Genomic DNA, 23,196 nt, shown 5'->3' with positions numbered 1-23,196 from the left:
ACTTGGCGAAAAACCCAGTGTTCCATGGAAGAAGCAAACACATAGATATTCGATATCACTTTATAAGAGAATGCGTGGAGCAAGGATTGATAATCGTTAAGCATGTTAAAACTGATGAGCAACGTGCAGACATTCTCACAAAGGCGTTATCAGTGGGGAAGTTTTAGAAAATGAGGAAGTTACTCGGTGTCAAAGATACTGCAGGAGCTGGGCTTTACAGATCGTCCAGGAATGCGTTTAGATTAAGGGAGAGTATGTTGGGCTTTGCTGGGCTTAGTAATCTAAACGTAGTCCAAGTCCACTTCATGTAATGAATAAGCAGCGTGTATATCGCTCAGAAGAATAAGTCATCAAGAGGTGGCGAGTTGTTGGAGTCTAGTGGAGGAAAAGTAGCAGTGTAGTTCCTAGTTTGTAGGAGTCTTGGATAGCTGTTAGTTTTTGATTATATGTAATCTGTATGCACTTCTAATTCAAGTAGTTTTTCCAGTTTATCCATTTCAGTAAATCAAGTGTGTGTCTGTTATTTACTATTACGTATATTGTCTTCAACTACTACACTTGAATTACTAATCAAGAGCTCCAATCTTTAAAAACCATTATATTTCTTCAACCAACGATGATCCTTTCCTTGGCCTTTTCATTTCTGTTCCTCTTCCTTGGAGCTGCATTCTGGTGGATACTCGACGCCAAGCAGCGTAAGCTACTGCCACCAGGCCCGAGAGGATTACCGATTGTTGGTAGCCTTTTAAATTTGGGTAGCCTTCCCCACCGTACCTTCCATGAGTTGTCCAAGAAGTATGGTCCTATAATGTCTTTACGCATGGGTTTCGTGCCGTCTATAGTTGTCTCGTCTCCTGAGGCTGCTCAACTTTTCCTAAAAACTCATGACAGTGCTTTTGCAGCACGACCACAAATGGAGGCTGTTGCACATATGTCATATGGTAACAATGGCATTAGCTTCACCAATGGTACATACTGGAGGCATGTGAGAAAATTTGTTGTGCAAGAGCTTTTAGCTCCCGCAAAAGTTAATTCTTTCTGAGGGATGAGAAGGGATGAGGTTGGCTTAGTCGTGGAGGAGATCAAGAAAGCTGCGGTCGCTGGTGAGGTGGTGAATGTTAGTGATAAGGTAGGGGGTTTAATTGAAAACATGACTTTTAGGTTCCTTTTAGGACGAAGCAAAGATGATCGATTTGATCTCAAGGGTATCATGACGGAAGCCTTTACTTTGGCTGGACAGTTTAATCTTGCTGACTTTGTGCCCTCCCTAAAGCCACTTGACCTTCAGGGATTGACACGAAAATACAAGAAAACAGGCAAGAAACTTGATGCAATGTTGGAGCTAATTATTGAGGAGCATGAGCAAAATTTGAATACTGGCACTCGTACGAATAATCGTGACATTGTCGATGAAATGATATCTTTGTCTAAAAATGACTCTTCTGTCAACCATCAAGAGCTAACCAAACTGATTGACAGATCCAGTATCAAGTCTATCATGATCGATATCATTACAGCAGCAATTGACACCTCATTTACATCAATCGAATGGATACTGACAGAGCTAATGAGACATCCAAGGGCAATAAAAAAGTGTCAAGAGGAGCTTACTTGCGTTGTTGGACTTGATAGATTGGTGGAGGAGACGGATTTGCCCAAACTAGAATATTTGTACATGGTTATAAAAGAAGGTATGAGACTACACCCTATAGTACCGTTACTTGGTCCCCACGAAGCTAAGGAGGATATTGTAGTAAATGGATATCATATCCCTCAGAAGTCACGAATAATCGTAAATGCTTGGGCTATAGGACGAGATTCTAAGGTGTGGGGTAACAATGCTCTAGAATTTATTCCAGAGAGGTTTTCTGAGAGTAAAATAGACCTCCGAGGACGTGATTTTGAGCTCTTACCATTTGGTAGTGGTAGAAGAGGGTGTCCTGGTATGCAACTAGGGTTGTTGAGTGTTCAGCTAGTGTTGGCTCAGTTGTTACATTGTTTTGACTGGGAGTTGCCGCATGGGAAATCAGCTGAAGACATGGATATGACTGAGCAGTTTGGGCTAACAATTCCCCGAATCGAGCACTTGCTCTTGGTGCCTAAGCTTCGTATTTAAGCATGGTGACCTCAGAAATTAACTAAAGGCTTATCATTATTTATTTATTTATTTATTCGTTCATTCATTCTGGTATAAAAAGGGTCTCTTGATTCATTGTAATATTCTTACATTCTTTAATTTGTTCATGAGATTGACATGTATTCCTATACAATCGCATCAATGACGTAAATTTTATGGTAATCAGTTATGACCAAATGTATGAAAGATTATATTACAGTTATTTTGTGGTTTTAATTGAAATTTTTTACCTAGAGAGATGAGGTGTCTGTCAAGTGTTTGATTGAATAATTAAGACTTCAATCTTTGTGTATCAAAAGCAGATGAATTTATTTTTTGTTCGGAACTGGAAGAGAAGAAGTTATCCATTCTCCAATCCTCCATTGACTCATACTGCATATAATATTGACTCATACTGTTTATCTGAAACTACAAAGTTATCCATTCTCCAATCCTCCATTTTAGTCCATTCATTTATGTACGTGGTGATTATGACATAAAATTGTTGTAGTTGTCTGTATTAGTCCGCCTTATCGAGCTGCTTGCGCCCCAATCTTACTGCATTAATGTAATCTTGAGGATTATGATCAACAGCCCACCAGAGCCAGATTCCCCAGTACCTAAGATACAGCAGATGCAAACTTTCTCTGTTCTGGCTTATCAAACTTCTCCACACCTTCCCAATAGCATCCATTGACCTTTTCATGAGTGCCAATGGCGATATCGTAAAGTAATGCTCATACAATTCTCCTGTAGTTTCCTGCATGTGTATTAATTAAAATAGTTATTAGTTCGAGGTAGTTTAGCTATGAACATGAATTTTGGAAGAAAATTTAACTTGAAATTAATTATAAATACACGAAAAAAGGAGGAGGAACTAAGAGAGCCCAAAATGAAGATTGCTAATAAATCAGGATAAGTAATAGCAATCAGATGACAGACAGAGTAATATGACAGACAGAGTAATATGACAGACATGTACCTTAAGCCCATAAGCATGCATGTTAAAAATTTTGGTTCTCACCTTGTAAACATAATGGCTGTCGTAAAGGAAGCAATTACCAAAGTGCCTGAACATCAAAACAGAGTTATCAAAAGGCACCCTGGGCACTACATCATTATTATAAACATATCGGTTGTACGTGATATTGAACTCCTTAAATTTCTTCTTCATGTACCGCCCAAAACTTGCATTACCAACCCGGGGTTGTCCAAAAGTGTATACAGCTTTTAACTTCTCCAATATAGAATTTTCATTGTGTAATGCCAACACTGCTAGCTGGAAAAAGAATTGCCAATGCACCACCAAGACTGTGACCTGTTACTATAAATTTGGTTTTGCTATTCTTGGTTAGCACAGTTCTTAGCACTTTCCTTATGGTATAGTATGCATACAATTTTTGGTCTTCCTTGTCATTACTATTTTCTGGAAAGTACTTGTCCTTACCAAAGCATAAACTTGATAACTTTTCTTTTATGGACTCGTGACACTGTGGATTGTCATCATTGTCGATTATGTTTTGGCCAGGTTTCGTTCTTCTGCAAGCCCATAGCTTTCATGAATCCACTGTGGACTTTTCCCATATCTGGGAAACTAATCCAGGAGATATCAAAGTCTGTACACCATGCATCTGCATCAAAGGGTTCAGTGCCTCTAAAAGCCACTATTATCATGTCCTGGTTGGCATGCTTGTCATGAAATACCATGGCTTGGGTAGTGTTTTTCTTATGATCTTCTGCAAATATCAAAAAACAAAGATTTATTCTATTATACCTTCTTATTCAGCTGATAAAGTAATTTCATATAGTTGGATCTTACCATTATAAAAATCATACGAGCCTATTAGCTCCATCTACATAAACCAGAAAAGTTTAATTACAATGTAATTATTTATTCCTTTTAATTTTATACTTATCACGGACAAGTGAAATAATTAGAATCAAGTTTATTATAGGTATATCTACCTTCCATTGACCTTTTATAGCTGCCTCGACAAATTTTTTGTTCTCGTAAACTACCTTAGAGGCCATTGCTGACAGCACCGGAAAATATCTGATATCAACAGGTTTGATGTCTAAATCAACTCGTTTATCAAGACATCCAATAGCAGACACATAGGTTTCTGATTCTTTATCAAGCATTGGCAATTTTCCTAAACATATATTAAAAGGATTCAGGCATCTGTTAGAGAAATATTTGAAATTAAAAAAAGAAAAAGAAAAGAAAAAAGAAGGAACAGCAGACACACACACACAAACACACACATAGATAATCTGATACATGGCACAAACAAGAGAGACATATGTAGAGACAGGACTAACCTTGTAATTTATTTATCAATATCTGGGTAAATATGTTTTCATTGAACAGAATGTTGACCAACTCTTCAAATTTGTATCCAAGGGCTAAGAGTTTTGCATGGAGTTTTAATAACTTCTGCACCAGCACCGAAGCAAAAAGGATCGATGTACGCTCTAGGATCTTCTCATTGACATCGGGGTGTAGTTCTATATATTCTTTGCTACCTTTAATTTTGGTGGAAAAATAAATTCCCAAGAGATCACGAAATCTTGCTGCTTCTGCGTTCACTTTGAGAAATTTTACTTTAGTTTCACTCTTTGGCTCCATCTTTTATATAGAAAAAGAATAGTATTAATAGTAAGGCAATAAAGCGATGAATGACAAAATGCAGTGCTATCTTGTGTATTTATAAACCATATAAATGTAGGAATATATTTTGAGATTTGGATTGTTTATTCAAATCGGCAAACTACATTTTTAAGCGCATGGGAATCTTTTCTGTCAAGCAAAAACAATGGAGACAAGAAAAGTATTTACAATGCTAATCTGGCCAGATTGTTTAAGGTTCTGATAATTTAGAAGAATTACTGAGATTTGTTTTATCAGTTCTGGTGTACCATTTAGCACTGTACAACCATGCATAGTGCACTAGATATGGAAATAATATTGAGTTGATCCTGGAAAGTGAATATTAACTTTTAATTTGAGTTATTCTTACTGTATACATATAGCAATCTTCTTAATAATTTTGTTAATGTAATTGCAGGAAGCTGATGATATATATATATTAGTCTTACTAAAGATATTCTCCAGTGATAGCTAAAGCAACCGGAGGTTCCTTTATTCCAACAAAGAAGTCTCTTGTGCCTTCATTGTATTATATAATTTATATTCTTTTACAAACTGTGTTCCTCGTGCATGTCAACTTGCATATATACTGTATTATTTAGACAACAGAAATGAGAGTGTAGAATTTTATTGCATATTCTCTGCAATACATAAATGATATCTTTTATCTATTTTAAGTTAGGAGATGATTGGATATACTCTTAAATTATTCTTCTATCTAATCTACTAGAGAGTGTCGGAGTTATTTTTATTACCAGGACCTTTTCTTTTACTTCTATGTTAATTTATTAAAAACTCACGCGTTAAATTAACTACCATAAACCAAAATATTTTTGGTTAACGAAGAAATAGAGAAATTTAAATTTAAATATTTCTACGAGCCCAAATGATAAGATACATTTTTTTTTATAATTAATCACACACGCACATCAAAGAGTCGAACCTGTGATCTTGGGCAAGAGGAACACTGTGTTGGGTTAAACCCAATAAGTAATATCAGTTTGGTGATAGATAGTTATTAGAATTGATAATAATTGTATGGTAGACAATAATTGTCATGATGAGATTGGATAAAATATATGGGTTGACAATTATTATTATAATCAGATTATTTTTGTCTTGTTGGCTAAATTTGTGATGGATATATATAATTATTATTTTGATGTATGTTTAAAAGATGTAGTCGTCTTACGTATCGTGTGGGAGATGCTTGAGCATTAGTTGACTCAAGTATCAGTTTGGGACACCATTGAGGTGTTATGTATTGATGTATTATTGATAATTATTTTGATTAATAATACAAGTTGGGACATAGATTTTAAACGTCAAATATATTGTTGTGTGTACTCCGTATTGGTAGAATTGAATCTTGAATATGTGTGTGTGTTTCCTCCTAACAAGTGGTATCAGAGTCAGGTTCGAAGTTCGTGATGAATTGGGTTGGAGGAACTTTCGAGTTTCAATTGGTATGGTGGAGTAAATTGATGGATTTGCTGACAAAGTTACGTGTGGTATGCCGGTTGACTTGCATTGTGGATCAGTTTGTTCGTACTCGAGGTGGAAGATGAACGGGATCATTGCAATAGTTTCAATGGTTTGATGGTTCATCAACCAGGTGAAGAATTTGGGTAATGCTCGTGATGTTCTTTAAATAGGCCGAATGATTGTGAAAGTAAGGATCGGGTGACTCAATGCTGAAAGGAGGCACTCGTGGTTGATGTACGTGATTTTGTAGGTTGATATACAGTTATGATGAATAACGGTAGTTGAAGTTATTGAAGGTCACTATATGGGTTTTAGTGACTCTCAAAAGTTGGAAGAACGAGATAAAGAGATTCTTGTTCGACGGGAGGCATCAGCGAACGAATGTTGATGTTTTGATGGTTACCGTTCAATCTGATATGGAGTACTGGGTTGAAGGGGAGGATTGTTGGGGTCAAACCCAATAAGTAATATGAGTTTGGTGATAAACAATTATTATCATAATAGGAATTGATAATAATTGTATGGTAGACAATAATTGTCATAATCAGATTGGATAATAATTTTATTGGTTGATAATTATTATTATTATCAGATTAGGTTTGTCTTGTTGGCTAAGTTTGCGATGGCTATATATACATAGTCATGTTTTTTTTATGTACGCTTAAGAGATGTAGTCGTCTTAGGTATCGTGTGGGAGATGCTTGAGTATAGTGGGCTCAAATGTAACAATCCAAATCCGGGGTCAAGATTTGGTGTCACCAAACAATCTTTACATAAAATAAAATAATATGTAGATAACCCCCTTGAATCCGGATCGTTTACAGGTTATGGTATGAAACAAGAATCTAACCTTCCAAAATTCACAATATCTACAATATAAGTTTAAATACCTTTATGCTAATGCCTTTGACTTATTTTTCTAACATCTTCGTCCACTCGCAGCGGAGATCTCTCTAACTCATGTTGTTTAACGGAAGCTATTCACTTTTATCCTTATCTGCTTCTGAAAGAAATAAGAATTTACAAAGTAAGAGTGAGCCAAAAATGCCCAGCAAGTATATAATTGAGTTTCAAGCATTAATATCAAAGGAAAGTTTCCGGATGAAATCTTTAAACAATTTTAAACAATTCTATCTACTTGGGGCCGTTGAGCGAATGAATATTAGATGTTACCAGCTTTTAATTATAAATCCAAAAGTGACAAGCGACTCCCAGATTCTTTTCCAGAATCAGGGTTTTGTCCGGTTTTGGAATCACAAAACTTTTCAAGAGAGAATGTCGTTAATGGCGATCAACAATAAATTAGACTCGATACTAGTTCACACTCATACCCTGCTGATCAGTCAGGATATAGTGTAGATCTATACCCAACCGTATAGATTCATTCGGGTACCCAGGCTCCATCGCCCAAGGGTCCGGTCCATCCCCGGCCCATAGGATCCAGCTCATCACTAGCCCTCACAGTAGCCATCCAGCCCATAGAGTATTTTGATGTCAAATTATTTTGATTTCAAAACATCCCAATTCAGGGTTCACAAATAACCCGAAAGAATGGGTATTTGCTCAAGAGAACAATTGATAATATAGGAACAATAATGAAAGGAACTTGCATAATTAAGAGTAATTGCATCGAAATATAGAACAGTTAACTATTCTAAACCTAGAATAGGAATGAAGAGATATTTGCAGTATTTTACGTGAAAATTAGGAATACTTGCCTCGACAAGCTTTAACCACTATTATCGGTTGACGTTTGGATTGCCTTGAACGTTTGTCTTTATCGTCAAACCATTATCCTATTTTGGCTACGATCTCAACACTCAGGTCCTTCGATTGGAACCTCGCTGAGCTCGATGACTAACCACTAGATCATTCTTAGTCTGATGTCAATCCTCGGGTCTTCCGACTAGGACCTACAGGGTTGAAATACCCTAATTCAGATAATGGTTCAGGCTTAACACATCCTTATTATCAAATCTATCCATTCGATATGCAGTCCCGACTCGTATTTATATATATTATTGAAATACATATAGCAATTATGGTTCACATTTTCGAAACTCTGTTCAGTATTCATTTTCAGAAAATATGTATACTCGTTGTTTTGAAAATAGTAGGGTAATTGATCGTTTATAAAATATCATGTCTCAACATGCAATTATGTTTCATAAAATTCAATTACATATCCTTTTTCGACGTCTCCGATAATTATAGGTTACGTTCCCGTATTTTCGGAATTAATTTCCCAAAAGTCGAGGAGCGTTTCCTTTATTTATCAGACTAACCCGTCGAAATCAAATCGACGTCAATCAAAACAACAAACAATCCATATTCCGCGAAAATCCCATCCACCGGCACAAATTTCATTATTAATAATTATTTATTATTATTCATTTTTGTTTCAAAATTTATTTTACAAACTAATTTTATTTATTTATAATTTAGGACTCAGAATTAATCATCATTGTCCACCGTCGGCTCACCGAGGCTCATCGCCGACGGCGGTAAATTTCACGGGTTTCCGTTTATCGGACATCCAACGTGAATTTGACCGATTGGTTATTAATAATTTCCCTTTCAAATAATTATTTTTATTTCACAAGAAAATCAATCAATTATGTTTAGCAAAATCACAGAACCATTAATCAATATAACACAATCGGAAACAAACACAGGGCCAAGGGGAAATAAACCGGAAAAATAATCAGAACCAAGAACACAGACGAACACACACAGAGACACGCGCAAGGCACGCGGCCCACGTGCCGGTCACCTCGCCGGAAAGGAACCGGCAGTAACCGGAAAACACAACATCGCCACATCGCAACATAACAACCCAACTGTACATACATATGGGTGTATATACACGCGCATATACACACAAATCGGAAAGAAAGAGATAGGACGCAACTAATACCGGAAAAAGAGAAGACAGCGGCGGCAATGGCCGAAGGAACATGCGGTAGCGGAACAGGGGAGAAGTGCCGGCGAGAAGTAGAGAAAGAAGAGAGAAGAAAAGAAAAAAAAGAAAAAAAAAGAGAAAGAGACGAGAGAGAGATTGATTGAAAGAGAGACATGAGAGGTAGAAGAGATGCAAGAGAGGAGAGAACAAAGTCGGCTGGGAGAGAAATAAGACAAGAATTAAATTGAGGATATTTATCGGATTGTGTACACCGGAAATCTGAATTTGCATCGAAACTTTAATATTTTAACGAATAATTTACGAGTAAAAATAACCCAAAAATTCATTAAAACAGATTTAAAATTCTCGAGATAATTTAAAATTAATAATATATTTTTTTAAGATTTTTAAATTATTTTTGGAACGCACATCAGTCCCATATTTTACAATTTAACAAATAAATGTGTGGGTGAATAAAAGTCAGAAAATTGCCGAAATAATTTTAAAACTCTCGAAATATATAAAAGTTAATAAAATTTTCATGATTTTTGAAGCAATATGGAATTAAATATTGATTTTACAATTAAATGAGATCAGAAAATCATTTAAAATTAAATAATCAATAAAATATTGATTTCTAAATTTTATAAACTCCTAAAAATAATAAATAAAATTATAAAACAAAAAAATAATTTTAGAAATAATTTTAGCATTTATGAGAATAAATATTCAATAAAATCATTTTAAAAACAAAATAATGCCATATAGTTCAATAATTAATTATACAAATAAGGTTCGTATCCAACAAGTATCCAAAATTAACAATAAGGTAACACAAAGCTAACAAACTCATCACATAATTTATTTATTTAATAATTCGATAATTATATTTACATATCGGATCCGAAAATAGGTTACTTAGCCGCTAAGTAACTATATAATGATATGGTTTTAAGACCAGACTGGGATAATTATCAAAACAAATCTTCCTATAAAATACTTGATACGAATATAAGGTGATAATATCTCGCCTTTTGAGAATACGAATTTTTTATCGATCTATAAAATGATGAACGTATAGAAAGATTCACGTAGGGACTCATAAGGTCAAACCGTATCCCGGATCGAAAAAGTCAAAACACGGAAAGTGTTCAGAATTATCAGATTAGGTTAGGAAGGAGTTTTCGGAAGAGTTTCGGGTTGTAAAAATGCAAAAACGGTTGAAGTGGGACGATTTCTGATCTAAAAAGTAATTTTATAATTACATAAAAATAATCATTATTAATTCTATAAATCCTTAAAATTTTTTATAATAATCCTAAAATTACCAAAAAAAATATCAAAATTAACTATATTTTATTCTGGACAATTAAAAATTAAAAAATCCTAATTTTATCAGATATCAACACCCAAATATTAATATCAATCATCAAATAATTCACCAAAATTCACATAATAATCACATAATAATTATTTATTGATAAAAATAATTACGTAATATTTCTCGGACGTTACATCCTTCCCCCCTTAAAAGGATTCTGCCATCAAAATCATGCTAAGGAACAAACCATGATATTTTTCGAGTATCTCACTTAAAATTTCTCAGAACTCGTCATTTTAACTACTACTCAACGGTTTCCTATCGAGATCAAATCTATCAGTTGTCCATGCAACTTGACTTAAACCTCCATTTTATACATATGGAGCTAAATTACTCTTCCTAGTTATATATATATATATATATATATATATATATATATATATATAAACGTCTAATGAACTCGTTATAGTTATGACAACAAGGCCAACTCATTCGCAATTGTTCTATCTATCTCCTTGTCTCAAAGGACTAACCCAATTTACACTAATTTTCTTTTCTTTCTATTTCTAATAATTCGTACTCATGAACGCCTCCCATTTTAATTGGTTGTTCACCTTTACTTTCCATGTCTCTTTCTGTTCGGTTAGCCTGACCTATGATCGTTTTCATTCATAATCGGGAGCCTATAGCTGGTCTCCTATACTTTTCATTCATCTTCGCATAATATACTAAGTTCATGGCGTCTTCGGTCTCTAAATGTTCTAAGTCTATTCTAAAATTTAAAATTAAAGAGAAAATTTCGACAATTGCGTTCAGCTCACCACTTAATCACTATTTAAAATTTTACTGATGTGTTTTTCTCTGAAGTTCCATCATATATAACGTTGCTTCCTTTATTCATGCCACATTACTCGAAAGTCATCTTCTATTTTTATGTCTCGTATCATATCCTCGGAGTAACCTACATTTCCCGGGATGCCACGATTTAACCAACCTTTTTCAGAACAGAACTCTTGATACTAATACTCATTTTGTTGTCTTATCAAATTAGATATTAGTACGAATTTGATGCTCACACATCCCATGTTATAGTCAACATCAATCATCTATACTAATACCACCTTTGATATTTAACAACAAAGTAAGTACCAACATAAATTAGGAACTGGATCAAACCTGACCTTTAATTTCTAACTTTTCCAATTCCTTTAATAATTACATAAAAATAATCATTATTAATTCTATAAATCCTTATAAAATCCTATAATAATCCCAAAATTACCAGAAAAAATATCAAAATTATCTATATTTTATTTTGGATAATTAAAAATTAAAATATCCTACTTTTATCAGATATCAACACCCAAATAATAATATCAATCATCAAATAATTCACCAAAATTCACATAATAATCACATAATAATTATTTATTGATAAAAATAATTACATAATATTTCTCAGACGTTACATCCTTCCCCCCTTAAAAGGATTCTGCCATCAAAATCATGCTAAGGAACAAACCATGATATTTTTCGAGTATCTCACTTAAAATTTCTCAGAACTCGTCATTTTAACTACTACTCAACGGTTTCCTATCGATATCAAATCTATCAGTTGTCCATGTAACTTGACTCAAACCTCTATTTTATACATATGGAGCTAAATTACTCTTCCTAGTTATATATATATAAACGTCTTATGAACTCGTTATAGTTATGACAACAAGGCCAACTCATTCGCAATTGTTCTATCTATCTCATTGTCTCAAAGGACTAACCCAATTTATACTAATCTTCTTTTCTTTCTAATTCTAATAATTCGTACTCATGAACGCCTCCCATTTTAATTGGTTGTTCACCTTTACTTTTCATGTCTCTTTCTGTTCGGTTAGCCGGGCCTATAATTATTTTCAATCATATTCGGGAACCTTTAGCTGGTAACCTATACTTTTCATTCATGTTCACATAATATACTAAGTTCATGGCGTCTTCGGTCTCTAAATGTTCTAAGTCTATTCTAAAATTTAAAATTAAAGAGAAAATTTCGACAATTGCGTTCAGCTCACCACTTAATCACTATTTAAAATTTTACTGAAGTGTTTTTCTCTGACGTTCCGTCATATATAACGTTCCTTCCTTTATTCATGCCACATTACTCGAAAGTCATCTTCTATTTTTATGTCTCGTATCATATCCTCGGAGTAACCTACATTTCCCGGGATGCCACGATTTAACCAACCTCTTTCAGAACAGAACTCTTGATACTAATACTCATTTTGTTGTCATATCAAATTAGATATTAGTACGAATTTGATGCTCACACATCCCATGTTATAGTCAACATCAATCATCTATACTAATACCACCTTTGATATTTAACAACAAAGTAAGTACCAGCATAAATTAGGAACTGAATCAAAACCTGACCTTTAATTTCTAACTTTTCCAATTCCTTTACCCACTCCCCAGTAATTTCAATGATAGTCACTCTTTCTTTTCTACTCAAGACATCTGTCCCTAAATGGACCTTACCTGGTTGGTAGCTAACCAAACCTCCATAGCTCATAATCAATTATGACCTGAATTCATACCTTTGAAGCTTAGAATGTAGTTGCTACTTCTCAACCCTCCGCAGATATATCTTCAAACATTCAACTTAGTCTTCTTTAGTCCTTGAATGGGCGAGGATGTTATCAATAAATATAATTACGCTATTCAAACATTCCTTATACACTATGTTCATTCAATCCTCACACTTGCAACTTCTGATAATCAACGTGTAACTTCATACCTTCATTCTTTTTTTTCCATGACCACTTTTGTGCATAAAGCGAAACACTCCTTATCTCATTATTCCTTCATTCCATATTCCTAAAGTTTCCTTAACTCATTACTTCATCTCTACTGGTGTGGCGCCCTCCAAACCCGGGTCAGAAGTTTGGGGTCCACAACACATACACAATATATATAAACATGTATATGAGATATTATTTACAATGACCCTGCTTTACATAACTATGGATCACAACAGGTTAAAGTATGAAAACAAGCCACAACCTTAACTTTTATTACAACGTACCAAATCCCAACTAATTTAACTTACAACTGATAATGAGCTTATTCTTACAATCTTACTATCTCACTACCGAGATATCTATTTAGTGATTCGAGGGAATAAGCTCCTGCTAGCTCGATCCAACTCAATCTGGAATCCTAGCTCGTACATTGAACTGGGAAACCTGGTTATCAACCGTGTTCTTCTTAACTGTAGAATACATAAAAAGATTCGCAATAGTGAGCTAACTAGCTCAACAAGTCACAATAACAATAACTGAGGTTAATCAATGATCAAACGGGATGATTCAGAGGAATCAAGTTGCTTGTTAAATAATCAATAGAATTGGATGTTCAGTTTAAGTTTTAAAACCAATGTTAGGCTGCTGATCAGTCACACACTAACCCCGAGCAAGGCACACAACTCTGCTCTACGAACTGGATCCAAGGCACACATTGGCCTAATTTGACCATGAATCTGGTCTGACCACGAATCTGGTCCACATAAAGAAAACTATCCAATTCTAAAGCAGTTCAATATGATAAACAATATAATTCAATAAAACTGGATCATAATCAACAACAATAAAACATTTGCATAAGAACATGGAGAAAATTCATAGGTACCACAAGGGAATGTCAAAGTATATAAAAGAAATAGCATCCAGCCTGTAGGAGAATCGGGTATTTGATGAACAATGTTTTTACAATGTTTTAGTTCTTTGATGTCACAAGGTATGGTTGAATATAAAAGTTTCTGTATGTTTAAACAATTTTGCTCCAGTGTTTGGTATACGATGGGTATATATTCGTGGAATAGTATCGTATTTATGTGGTTTAGTATCCGGTAAATCAACAAGAAATGGTTCACAATGAATAAGGTTTAAGGCTTAAAGATCAAATGATGTGGCTCAGGTTCAAGGCTGAAGGATTCAAAGTATTTACAATATAAAACAGAGCTATTTCGAGTACTTAACAATATGTACAAGAAAATTTAGAAATAGTTGCATTATATCTCAAAAAAGGTTTAGAAGTACTTGCCTTATCACAATCGATTCCCAATTTCACTTGTACTCGTCGAATGACTCTCTTCAACAACCACTCGTTTACTTTTCCTATGCCTTGATTCTATTTTCTGATCACTTGCTGTAATTTCTACATGTCGATTCCATTTTCCGATCACCTGCTTCCCTTTCCTACGCCTTTCTTACTCTGCTAGGCATCATAAGTATTTATCATTATTCATTTCACCTTATCTAATTGTCACATAGACGTCATAAGGTTTTATCTACCCTTCTTTTCACCAAAATCCGATTTACGGATTAAAAGTTATGGCCAAAACAGCCCAAATAATAAACATATAGGCATATAAGACCTTAATCAGATAGCACGTAGCACATAACACGCAAGAAATTTGATTAAAATAATTTTTCAAAGAAGATTCGAGGTCAAACTGATTTTCCAGGTATTTATTACGAATTTTTGAACATTTATCGAAATTAAAACGGGACTCGGAATCAATTTATAATTAAATAATAGGGTTCGAACACCCAAATATGACTTTAAAATAATTTTATAATAATTATCGAGCCTTGAAAATAATTTAAAAAGATATTTTAAAGCTCAAAACTATTTTTCAGAATTTTTAAATCAAAATAAACAATTAAATCCAATTAAATAATCAATTAAAATTAATTAATAACTAATTAAATTAATTAATCAATTAATATTTAAATTAATCGACTAATTAAATAATTAATTATTAACTAAAAGTAATTAATTAAATAATTCAATTTATTTTTGAATTTATAAATGATTAAAAATACATTTCAGAATTAAAAATGAATTCTAAGTTTTCATCTCTGTAAAAATGGTTCAAAGGGTGGCAGGGGAGGGGCGGTGACCGGAGTTCCGATGAACTCCGCCAAAAACTGGGAACAAGCCCAGAAACCGGCGAGTCGCCCGGATTCCGGCGTCACTCCGGTGGCTTCAAAACATAGCCAAAACTAATCTATCACGATTAGTTTTTTCACCGAATTCATTCGAAAACATTCTAGCAACACAACCATCTGAAAAACACCTAATAACGCCAAATCGAAATGTAATTCTGATCAAAACAACCAAGAACTCGACCGTTTTCCGGCGAGAATTCAATTTTCCAAAATACTCAACCAAATTCAACGTATTATATGCAAAAACGAAGCTTAAATCATACCCATACTATTCATATAATCCAGAGTAGCAGCCATAGCTTAGATAATTGGGAAAATCGAACACCAAAAATGATAACAACAACGAACTCGGCTTAACTATTCTGGGAACTCCATATATCAATTATATACACGAATCGATCATAAACAACGTTATAAAACTATACAAATCATCAAAATAAGTAAACAATCAATATATTGAAAACCCCTAAATTTGTATAAGAACCCTATAATTTCGAAATGAGAATTACCCATTCTCGGGATGATTTGCTGGTGAATACGGATAGAACAGATCGAATCCTTCGAGTTGGTGACTTATGCTTGTGAATTGGACAACAAAATCATCTTCAAATGTTGGTTTGATTGTGAAGAACGTGAAGAACACGAAGAACACGGCTCGCTTTTCTGAATAATCATGAACTTTACTGCATTATTATATTTATCTGTACCAAATTACAATACTGTATTGTCTATTTATATGTACGGAATATTGGTACCCTGGATCATATCAGATGTAAAATATAATGTTTATTTGTGAAAACAAACCCAAAACGGTACCAGTTTTAGGATAATTATCCAAATCTGTACAATTTGTACTGCGGTCTTGGTCTCAGCGCCTGGTTACATGTATTACGAGGTGATAATTATAATACTTTAATAAAAATATCCGGTTTATTAAAAATACGGGGTTTATCAATTTACTGAAACAAATTTTGTATCGAAAATATTGCGTCGGGACCCGCACAAGACAAACCGTACGTGGGATCAAAAAAGTCAAAACATGGAAAATGCTCGGAATATTGCAATTAGGTTAGGAAGGAGTTCTCGGAAGAGTTTCGGATTATAAAAACGTAAAAATGGTTGACGTCGGCTGGTTCCCGATTGTATAAAATAGTTTATAAATACTCAGAAAAATAATTTATTGAATCCATAAATCATTTATAAAATCATAAATTATCATAAAAATTGATAGAAAAATATCATAATTATCTATACTTTATTTTGGACTTATAAAAATTATAATACTCAAATTATATCATATTTACATATCCAAAAACATATACCACTTCACAGATAATTCACCAAAATTCATATAATAATCACATAATATTTACTTATTAACAAGAATAGTTACACGTCGTATCCCGGATATTACATCCTTCCCCCTTAAAAAGATTATGTCCTCAGAATCACTTAGGCAAATAACTCAGGGCAATATTTCGCTTATATCACTTTCTGAACCTTGGGCTATCCTTTCAACCCTTTGATTTTCACAATAGTCTTACTAACTTTATAACTTTCTTTCTTAATACTTTCTCTTTCTTTTCTACAGTCTCTATTGGATTCTCACATAGGACAATTCTGCCTGAAGTTCTATCGGCTCATATCCTATCGCATGTCTAAAATTCTATACCATACTCTTCTAACTTTGTCGCATAGAACATTATGAATATGCTACCCATGCTGGATAACGCTAATTCATATGCTATTTTACCGATACATTTCAAAATTTCAAAAGGTCTAACGTATCTCGGACTCAACTTTCTTTTCTCTTCCGATTCTGGATGATCCCTTTTTACAGTAACACTGCTAACAATATTAAATCTTCTTCTTCTTTAATTTTTGTACTCTTTTTAGCTTGATTTACACATTTCCTTTAGCAATCCTGCGTGGTTTTTATCCTTTTCTCAATAATTTTAGTAGCTTCCTTTATTGATTGTAGCAACTCTAGTCCAAATATTTCATGTTTGCCAATTTCATCTCAATACACTGGTAATCGACATTTACGTTCATAAAGAGTCTCGTATGGCGGCCTCCCAGTACTGGCACGATAGTTATTGTTGTAAGCAAATTCTACTAAGGCAAATGCTCGCCTCAATTTCTTTTGAAATCAAAGACATAACTCCGTAACATGGCTTCAATTTTCTGGATCATCTTCTTGCTCTTGGCCGTCAGTATGCGGACGATAAGTTGTGCTCATATTTGACTTGGTGCCTAACATTCTGGAAAACCTTTGCAAAATCCTGAATTGAATCGTGGATCCTGACTTTATACAATAGACGGAGGGACCCCATGACGATTATTATTTCCTTCAAATACATGTGAACCAACTTATCTAGTGAGTATCTTTTATTAATGGGCAAGAAATGAGCTGATTTAGCCAATTCGCTCACCCTAACTTAATTAGCATCGTGGTTTGCTTCCGTTCTTGGTAATCTGGCTATAAAAGCCAGAGTGATACACTGTTATTTCAATCCGTATTTCTAATGGTTACAATAATCCACTAGGCCTCTAACACCTGCCTTACTTATTTAATATGTCTGAAACCTCCTGGTCCATTGAGGAATTTCCTTTTCGTACTCGGCTATCAATATTCTTCTTTAAACTTTTGGATATTTTGGTATTTCTTGATCGGATTAAATACTTAGGATTGTAAATTTCCTTTAGGATTTCATTCCTTAATTCTGCCACTTGTAGCATCCAAGTTCTGAAATAAATCTGAGGATACCGTGTTCATTCTTTTAAGTGCATAAATTTCCTCTCATTAAACTGTTGATATCGTGATCTATTATCTTCTCTTGCTAACTGTTAACATCCTGATCCATCATCTTCTTTTGATATCTTTTTATCTTCTCTTAACAACTTCAACTGAAAGAAAGGTCATACTATCCATTCTTACTCCTTTTGGATCATGAACCCTAACTTCCAATTCCATCTTCTAAAATTCCATAGATATTCCTTCTAGTGCAGTCTCCATGTTCGTTCTCTCCTTTTTGCTTATCGCTTGCCACGACATTTGCTCTTCCTCGTGAATACACACTTCAAACTCTAATGGTCTGTATGTATCTCACATCGTTCTCCATACATATAATGTTTCCCAATCTTTCAAAGTGAATATTATTGTTGCTGCTAATTCCCAATTATGAGTAGGGTACTTCTACTCATAAGGTTTCGGTTGTCTGGATGCATATGCAATAACTTTATTATGCGGCATCAACACACATCCTATTCCCCTATGAGAAGTATCACTACAACCTACCAAATCTCTTTGATACTTTCAAAATGATAAAACAGGTGTTGTGACCATTCTCTCCTTTAACTCCGCAAAACTTTCTTCACACTTTACCATTTTATATAAACTTTTCGCTATTCCTAGTAAAATTCATCAAAGGTGTTGTAATCTTCAAGAATCCTTGAACAAATTTCCGATAATAACCGGCCAATAATAAAACTTCTTACTTTTGTTGATGCTTTTGGTCTTTCTTTATTCAAAATAACTTTAATTTCGGCTGGATTCCCTTTTTGTCTCATTCTCATTGACTATTTATGCTAAGAATTATACTCCCTGTCATTAGAGCTTTCACCTTGTAAACTTTTCATACAACTTCTTTCTTCTTTGACTTCCCAGCTATCATTAAATAATTTGTATGGTTCTCCTTTGACCTTAAGTAACACAAATACATCTTATCCAGATCCTCCTTCAAGAATCTTCTCATCAAATTTAAATATTACTGGGATATCAGTTCATCCAAATAACATTACTAGAATTTTATAGCAACAGTACTTAGTTCTGAAAATTATCTTTGATATGTCCATAGGTTCAATCTTCAATTGGTAATATACCCAGTCTTAAATCAACCTTATAAAAATACTTTGCTTCATTCATTTGATCAAACAAATCATTGGTTCAAGGTATCAGATATTTGCTCTTGAGAGTAAACTTGTTGAGCTTCCGCAAGTCGACACCTAATCTCATACTTCCATCTTTCTTATTAACAAATCATACCGGTGCATTTTAGGGGGTACGCTAGGTACAGTTGCTTTCTCTTCTAATCATCTCTTGTGTTTGCTCTGGTAACTCCTTTATTTTATCTGGTGCCATTCTGTGCGGGGCTTTGGACACTGGTTTCATTTCTGGTGCTAAGTCAATCATCAACTCACTTTCTCTATCTAAAGGAAATATTGGTAACTCATTTGGAAACGTATGTTGAGACTATAAAATATTCAAGTTTTGTTTGCTCCTGACCTTTATTTATAATCGCCATAGCACTTACATTTTGGTCACTGTAATCTTAAATCATTGTTAACAAGTTCCTTACCTTCCTTCGTCCTTTATACTTCTTCATATTCTAATTTGACGTCTTCAGAACTATCTTCCATCACGATGGTCTATCTGGGCATCACGCTTAAATAATTAATCCATTCCTTAGAATAATGTCCAATCTTCTTATCTCAAATAATATCAATTCCTCACAACTTATTGCCAGAAATCTCAATTCCACCCTTGTTACTTACTTATTTAATAATTGCACGTTCTTAACTTACTAGTTCTTTAGTCATAATCTTATCAATTCAACAGGGTAATTCATCTTATCAATAAAACCTTGAGAGATAAATGATCAAGTTTCTCCCACGTCTTTCAATACTTTAACGCATAAGGTATCCACAATAATCATTCATGTTATCACATCTGTATTCTAAATAACATATTTTACAGGAAAATCGCAAATTCTCGTTCTCGGTGACATATTCCTTATTGAAGTAGATTCCCTTGACTCTGAGTGTATCCCTGGCTAGGGCTAGTGATTTTTAATCCTCGCCATATGCCCTTGTTTCCTTTTCATGCATGAAAGGTAGATGGAACTTTGCCCGCTTGGTTCATACTATGTTGACTTTTATTTGAAAAATCCTTGCAAAGAACGACTGTACGATGAAACAACTAGAAGGATTCATAATTTGAATAAACTTGGAGTTGAAAAGAATGAAGAAGTGATGATTTGAATATGAATGAGACAATCACATTGATACTTAAGATGGCCAATCTTTCGTACCATATGGAATACATTATATGATTAGGTGGCGTCCCACCCGACTCTTCGTCATTCCGACAAAGCGTCTCACCATAACACTGTTTGTCCCAATCAGGGAGCAAAACTTGAGGGGAACAATTTAACTTGGAAGGAATGCAATATCCTCCTTTTTGATATCATCAGAAAGAATTTATTAAGAAAAGAAGTTCATACACTTATAGGATTTAAAAAAGGATATACATTGTATTATTGAGGACCAGAATGATACTATTGGTTACCATCCACATTTCACTTGTATTCATCTTTTGAGCTTGTTCGATCATATCCCAATTGCGTCATATAACAACTTTAGAAGGTACGTTGAAATGTCTTCACAAACTAAGTATTATGGTAAATTCTTACTTGTTAAGTCTTGCGTCTGTAACATCATATCTACACGTATAATACTTTAACAATTCGATTATAATGGTGTTCTCATCAGATAACCTCGAGTTTCCTCTTTTTAATTTAGAATACCCATGAATCATTCAACATAACGATCCTTTTGTTAATAATATTCTTTTCTTAGAAAAGTCTGGAAATCTTCCCAATCTTCTTCGGTCATGCTCAGGCTTCCGTTAAATCAATGAATTCCTTGAACTCTGATAGTCCCAGTAATTGAATGAATAGTTACTCCGTACGCTAATTCTGTTATTAATCTTATCAAACAAATCTTGCACCTTACTGTTAGGAATAATCAATTTCTTCATAATCGCGGGTTACTTCATTCTCTGAATTAGCAATACTAGGTCTGAAACAGTATCCTTCCAGATAATCTGGGTCTTTTAACAAACAACAAACTCAAGTAGTAACTTGACAACCAATGTTTAAAACTTATTTTATTCCAAAAAGGCTTTTAGAAAATTCTGTAAGGGAAAATCTTTTTCGAAAACTTGTTTTTTTTTTAAATGTTGAAAATCACACATCTGGTTGTCCTTACTATATGAGTTGGTTGTTGTCCTTCTTATAACTAGATACCATGTTAAAGAAATGATCACACGAAGGTCCATTCACTTCCATTTATCTCCTTTCCTTCAATTGGTCTATTATCTTCCTTAATCAATGAAAACTTCAGCTGTCGTTGCATATTATCTTATTTGTAGCTTCATTTTAAAGCTTCCATACTAGTAGTACTCCCATCATCATCTTTGCAGTCATTGAGTGGAACAGGTTTATCCAACATCCAACAAGTTTATCACGTCACCTCACTACTCTATATATCACATTTATCATAGCACCATCATCTAATTCTACAAAAATTCCAGATCTATACTTTTCTCTCTAACTCTTTCAAAATTCCTCTAGTCCATCTCACAAGCTAATCACGGTTGGTTTATTCACAAGTGGCTCCATTTAATCTGGTAACAACTATCCTCCGAAACACGTGAATCTTCTTTCTAAACTCCTTATCACCTTTATTAATATCTCATGTACTTACCATTTACTGTAGCTATCGCATCCCTTATCGTAAATACTGTTATTCCATAAGATAGGTTTTTAAACCGAGGGTATAAAACATGGTGTAGAGTAAACTGAAAAGATACATTCATAGTTGAATATACAGAAGAACAAGAATAAGCAAATTAAGGTTCTTGAATAGGTAGTCTCATATCAAGAGGAGATTGAATAACGTAGAATAACTTGGAGAGGCGCAACTGTCATAACAGAAGGTAATACCATTAATACCGATGGACGAACAAAATGTAAATCAAATCTGGAAAAAGATGACGATCCTCAAACGGAAGGCTCTAAACGATAAGATAATACAGGGAAATCAGGATCTGCCATTGTCGTTGTTTGGAAATCACGTCACAAGCTAAGAATCCCGAATCGCAATACGAACCGTGCCGGAAACCTACTATACAGTCGCACTCAACCTCACGATGACTATCTTTCTACTTCCTATTCATAGTCCTAACCTTCTACCCAATCCTGACAATCTAGGCTTGTTTCAGTGACTTATAACCTGTAGCTCTGATACCAACTTGTGGCGCCCTCCAAACCCGGGTCAGAAGTTTGAGGTCCACAAAACATACACAATATATATAAACTTGTATATGAGATATTATTTGCAATGATCCTGTTTTACATAACTATGGATCGCAACAGGTTAAAGTATGAAAAGAGGCCACAACCTTAACTTTTATTACAACGTACCAAATCCCAACTAATTTAACTTACAACTGATAATGAGCTTATTCTTACAATCTTACTATCTCACTACCGTAATAAGCTCCTGCTAGCTCGATCCAACTTAATCTGGAATCCTAGCTCATACATTGAACTGGGAAACCTTGCTATCAATCGTGTCTTTCTTAACTGTAGAATACATAAATAGATTCACAAGAGTGAGCTAACTAGCTCAGCAAGTCACAATAACAATAACTGAGGTTAATCAATGATCAAACGGGATGATTCAGAGGAATCAAGTTGCTTGTTAAACAATCAATAAAATTGGATGTTCATTTTAAGTTTTAAAACAAAGGTTAGGCTGCTGATCAGTCACGCACTAACCCCGAGCAAGGCGCTCTTCTCTACGAACTGGATCCAAGGCACACATTCGCCTAATTTGACCAGGAATCTGGCCTGACCACGAATCTGGTCCACA

At 34.3% G+C, this 23,196-nt stretch overlaps 2 protein-coding genes and 1 pseudogene across 3 annotated transcripts; 1 reads left to right on the top strand and 2 right to left on the bottom strand.

Moving 5' to 3' along the window:
• The first annotated feature begins 554 nt into the window (after positions 1–554).
• On the top strand, positions 555–2,291 carry LOC141719198 (cytochrome P450 CYP736A12-like; annotated as a pseudogene).
• A 147-nt stretch (positions 2,292–2,438) lies between these two features.
• On the bottom strand, positions 2,439–4,963 carry LOC141719199 (triacylglycerol lipase OBL1-like). Of its 2 annotated transcripts, XR_012574043.1 has the most exons (5): positions 4,439–4,963; positions 4,082–4,269; positions 3,936–3,969; positions 3,141–3,852; positions 2,439–2,876 (listed from the first exon to the last, which is right to left on the bottom strand). XR_012574043.1 is itself a non-coding variant. In XM_074521581.1 (4 exons), the coding sequence occupies exons 1-4, from the start codon at positions 4,743–4,745 to the stop codon at positions 3,620–3,622; spliced, it is 762 nt and encodes a 253-aa protein (XP_074377682.1). In that variant the 5' UTR covers positions 4,746–4,963; the 3' UTR covers positions 2,889–3,619. The 2 variants fall into 2 exon arrangements, 1 of the variants encoding a protein (XP_074377682.1); XM_074521581.1 differs by lacking the exon at positions 2,439–2,876 and having other exon boundaries at positions 2,889–3,852.
• On the bottom strand, positions 2,637–3,290 carry LOC141718898 (triacylglycerol lipase OBL1-like). The gene is made up of 2 exons (XM_074521272.1): positions 3,099–3,290; positions 2,637–2,876 (listed from the first exon to the last, which is right to left on the bottom strand). Exons 1-2 carry the CDS (start codon positions 3,288–3,290, stop codon positions 2,637–2,639), a joined length of 432 nt encoding a protein of 143 aa, XP_074377373.1.
• Positions 4,964–23,196: the final 18,233 nt, after the last annotated feature.

This window comes from Apium graveolens, chromosome 4 (genome assembly GCF_009905375.1).
Source record: "Apium graveolens cultivar Ventura chromosome 4, ASM990537v1, whole genome shotgun sequence".
NCBI lineage: Eukaryota > Viridiplantae > Streptophyta > Magnoliopsida > Apiales > Apiaceae > Apium > Apium graveolens.
The sequence above is the reverse complement of the archived record's forward strand: the minus strand, read 5'-3'. Positions and strand labels throughout refer to the sequence as shown.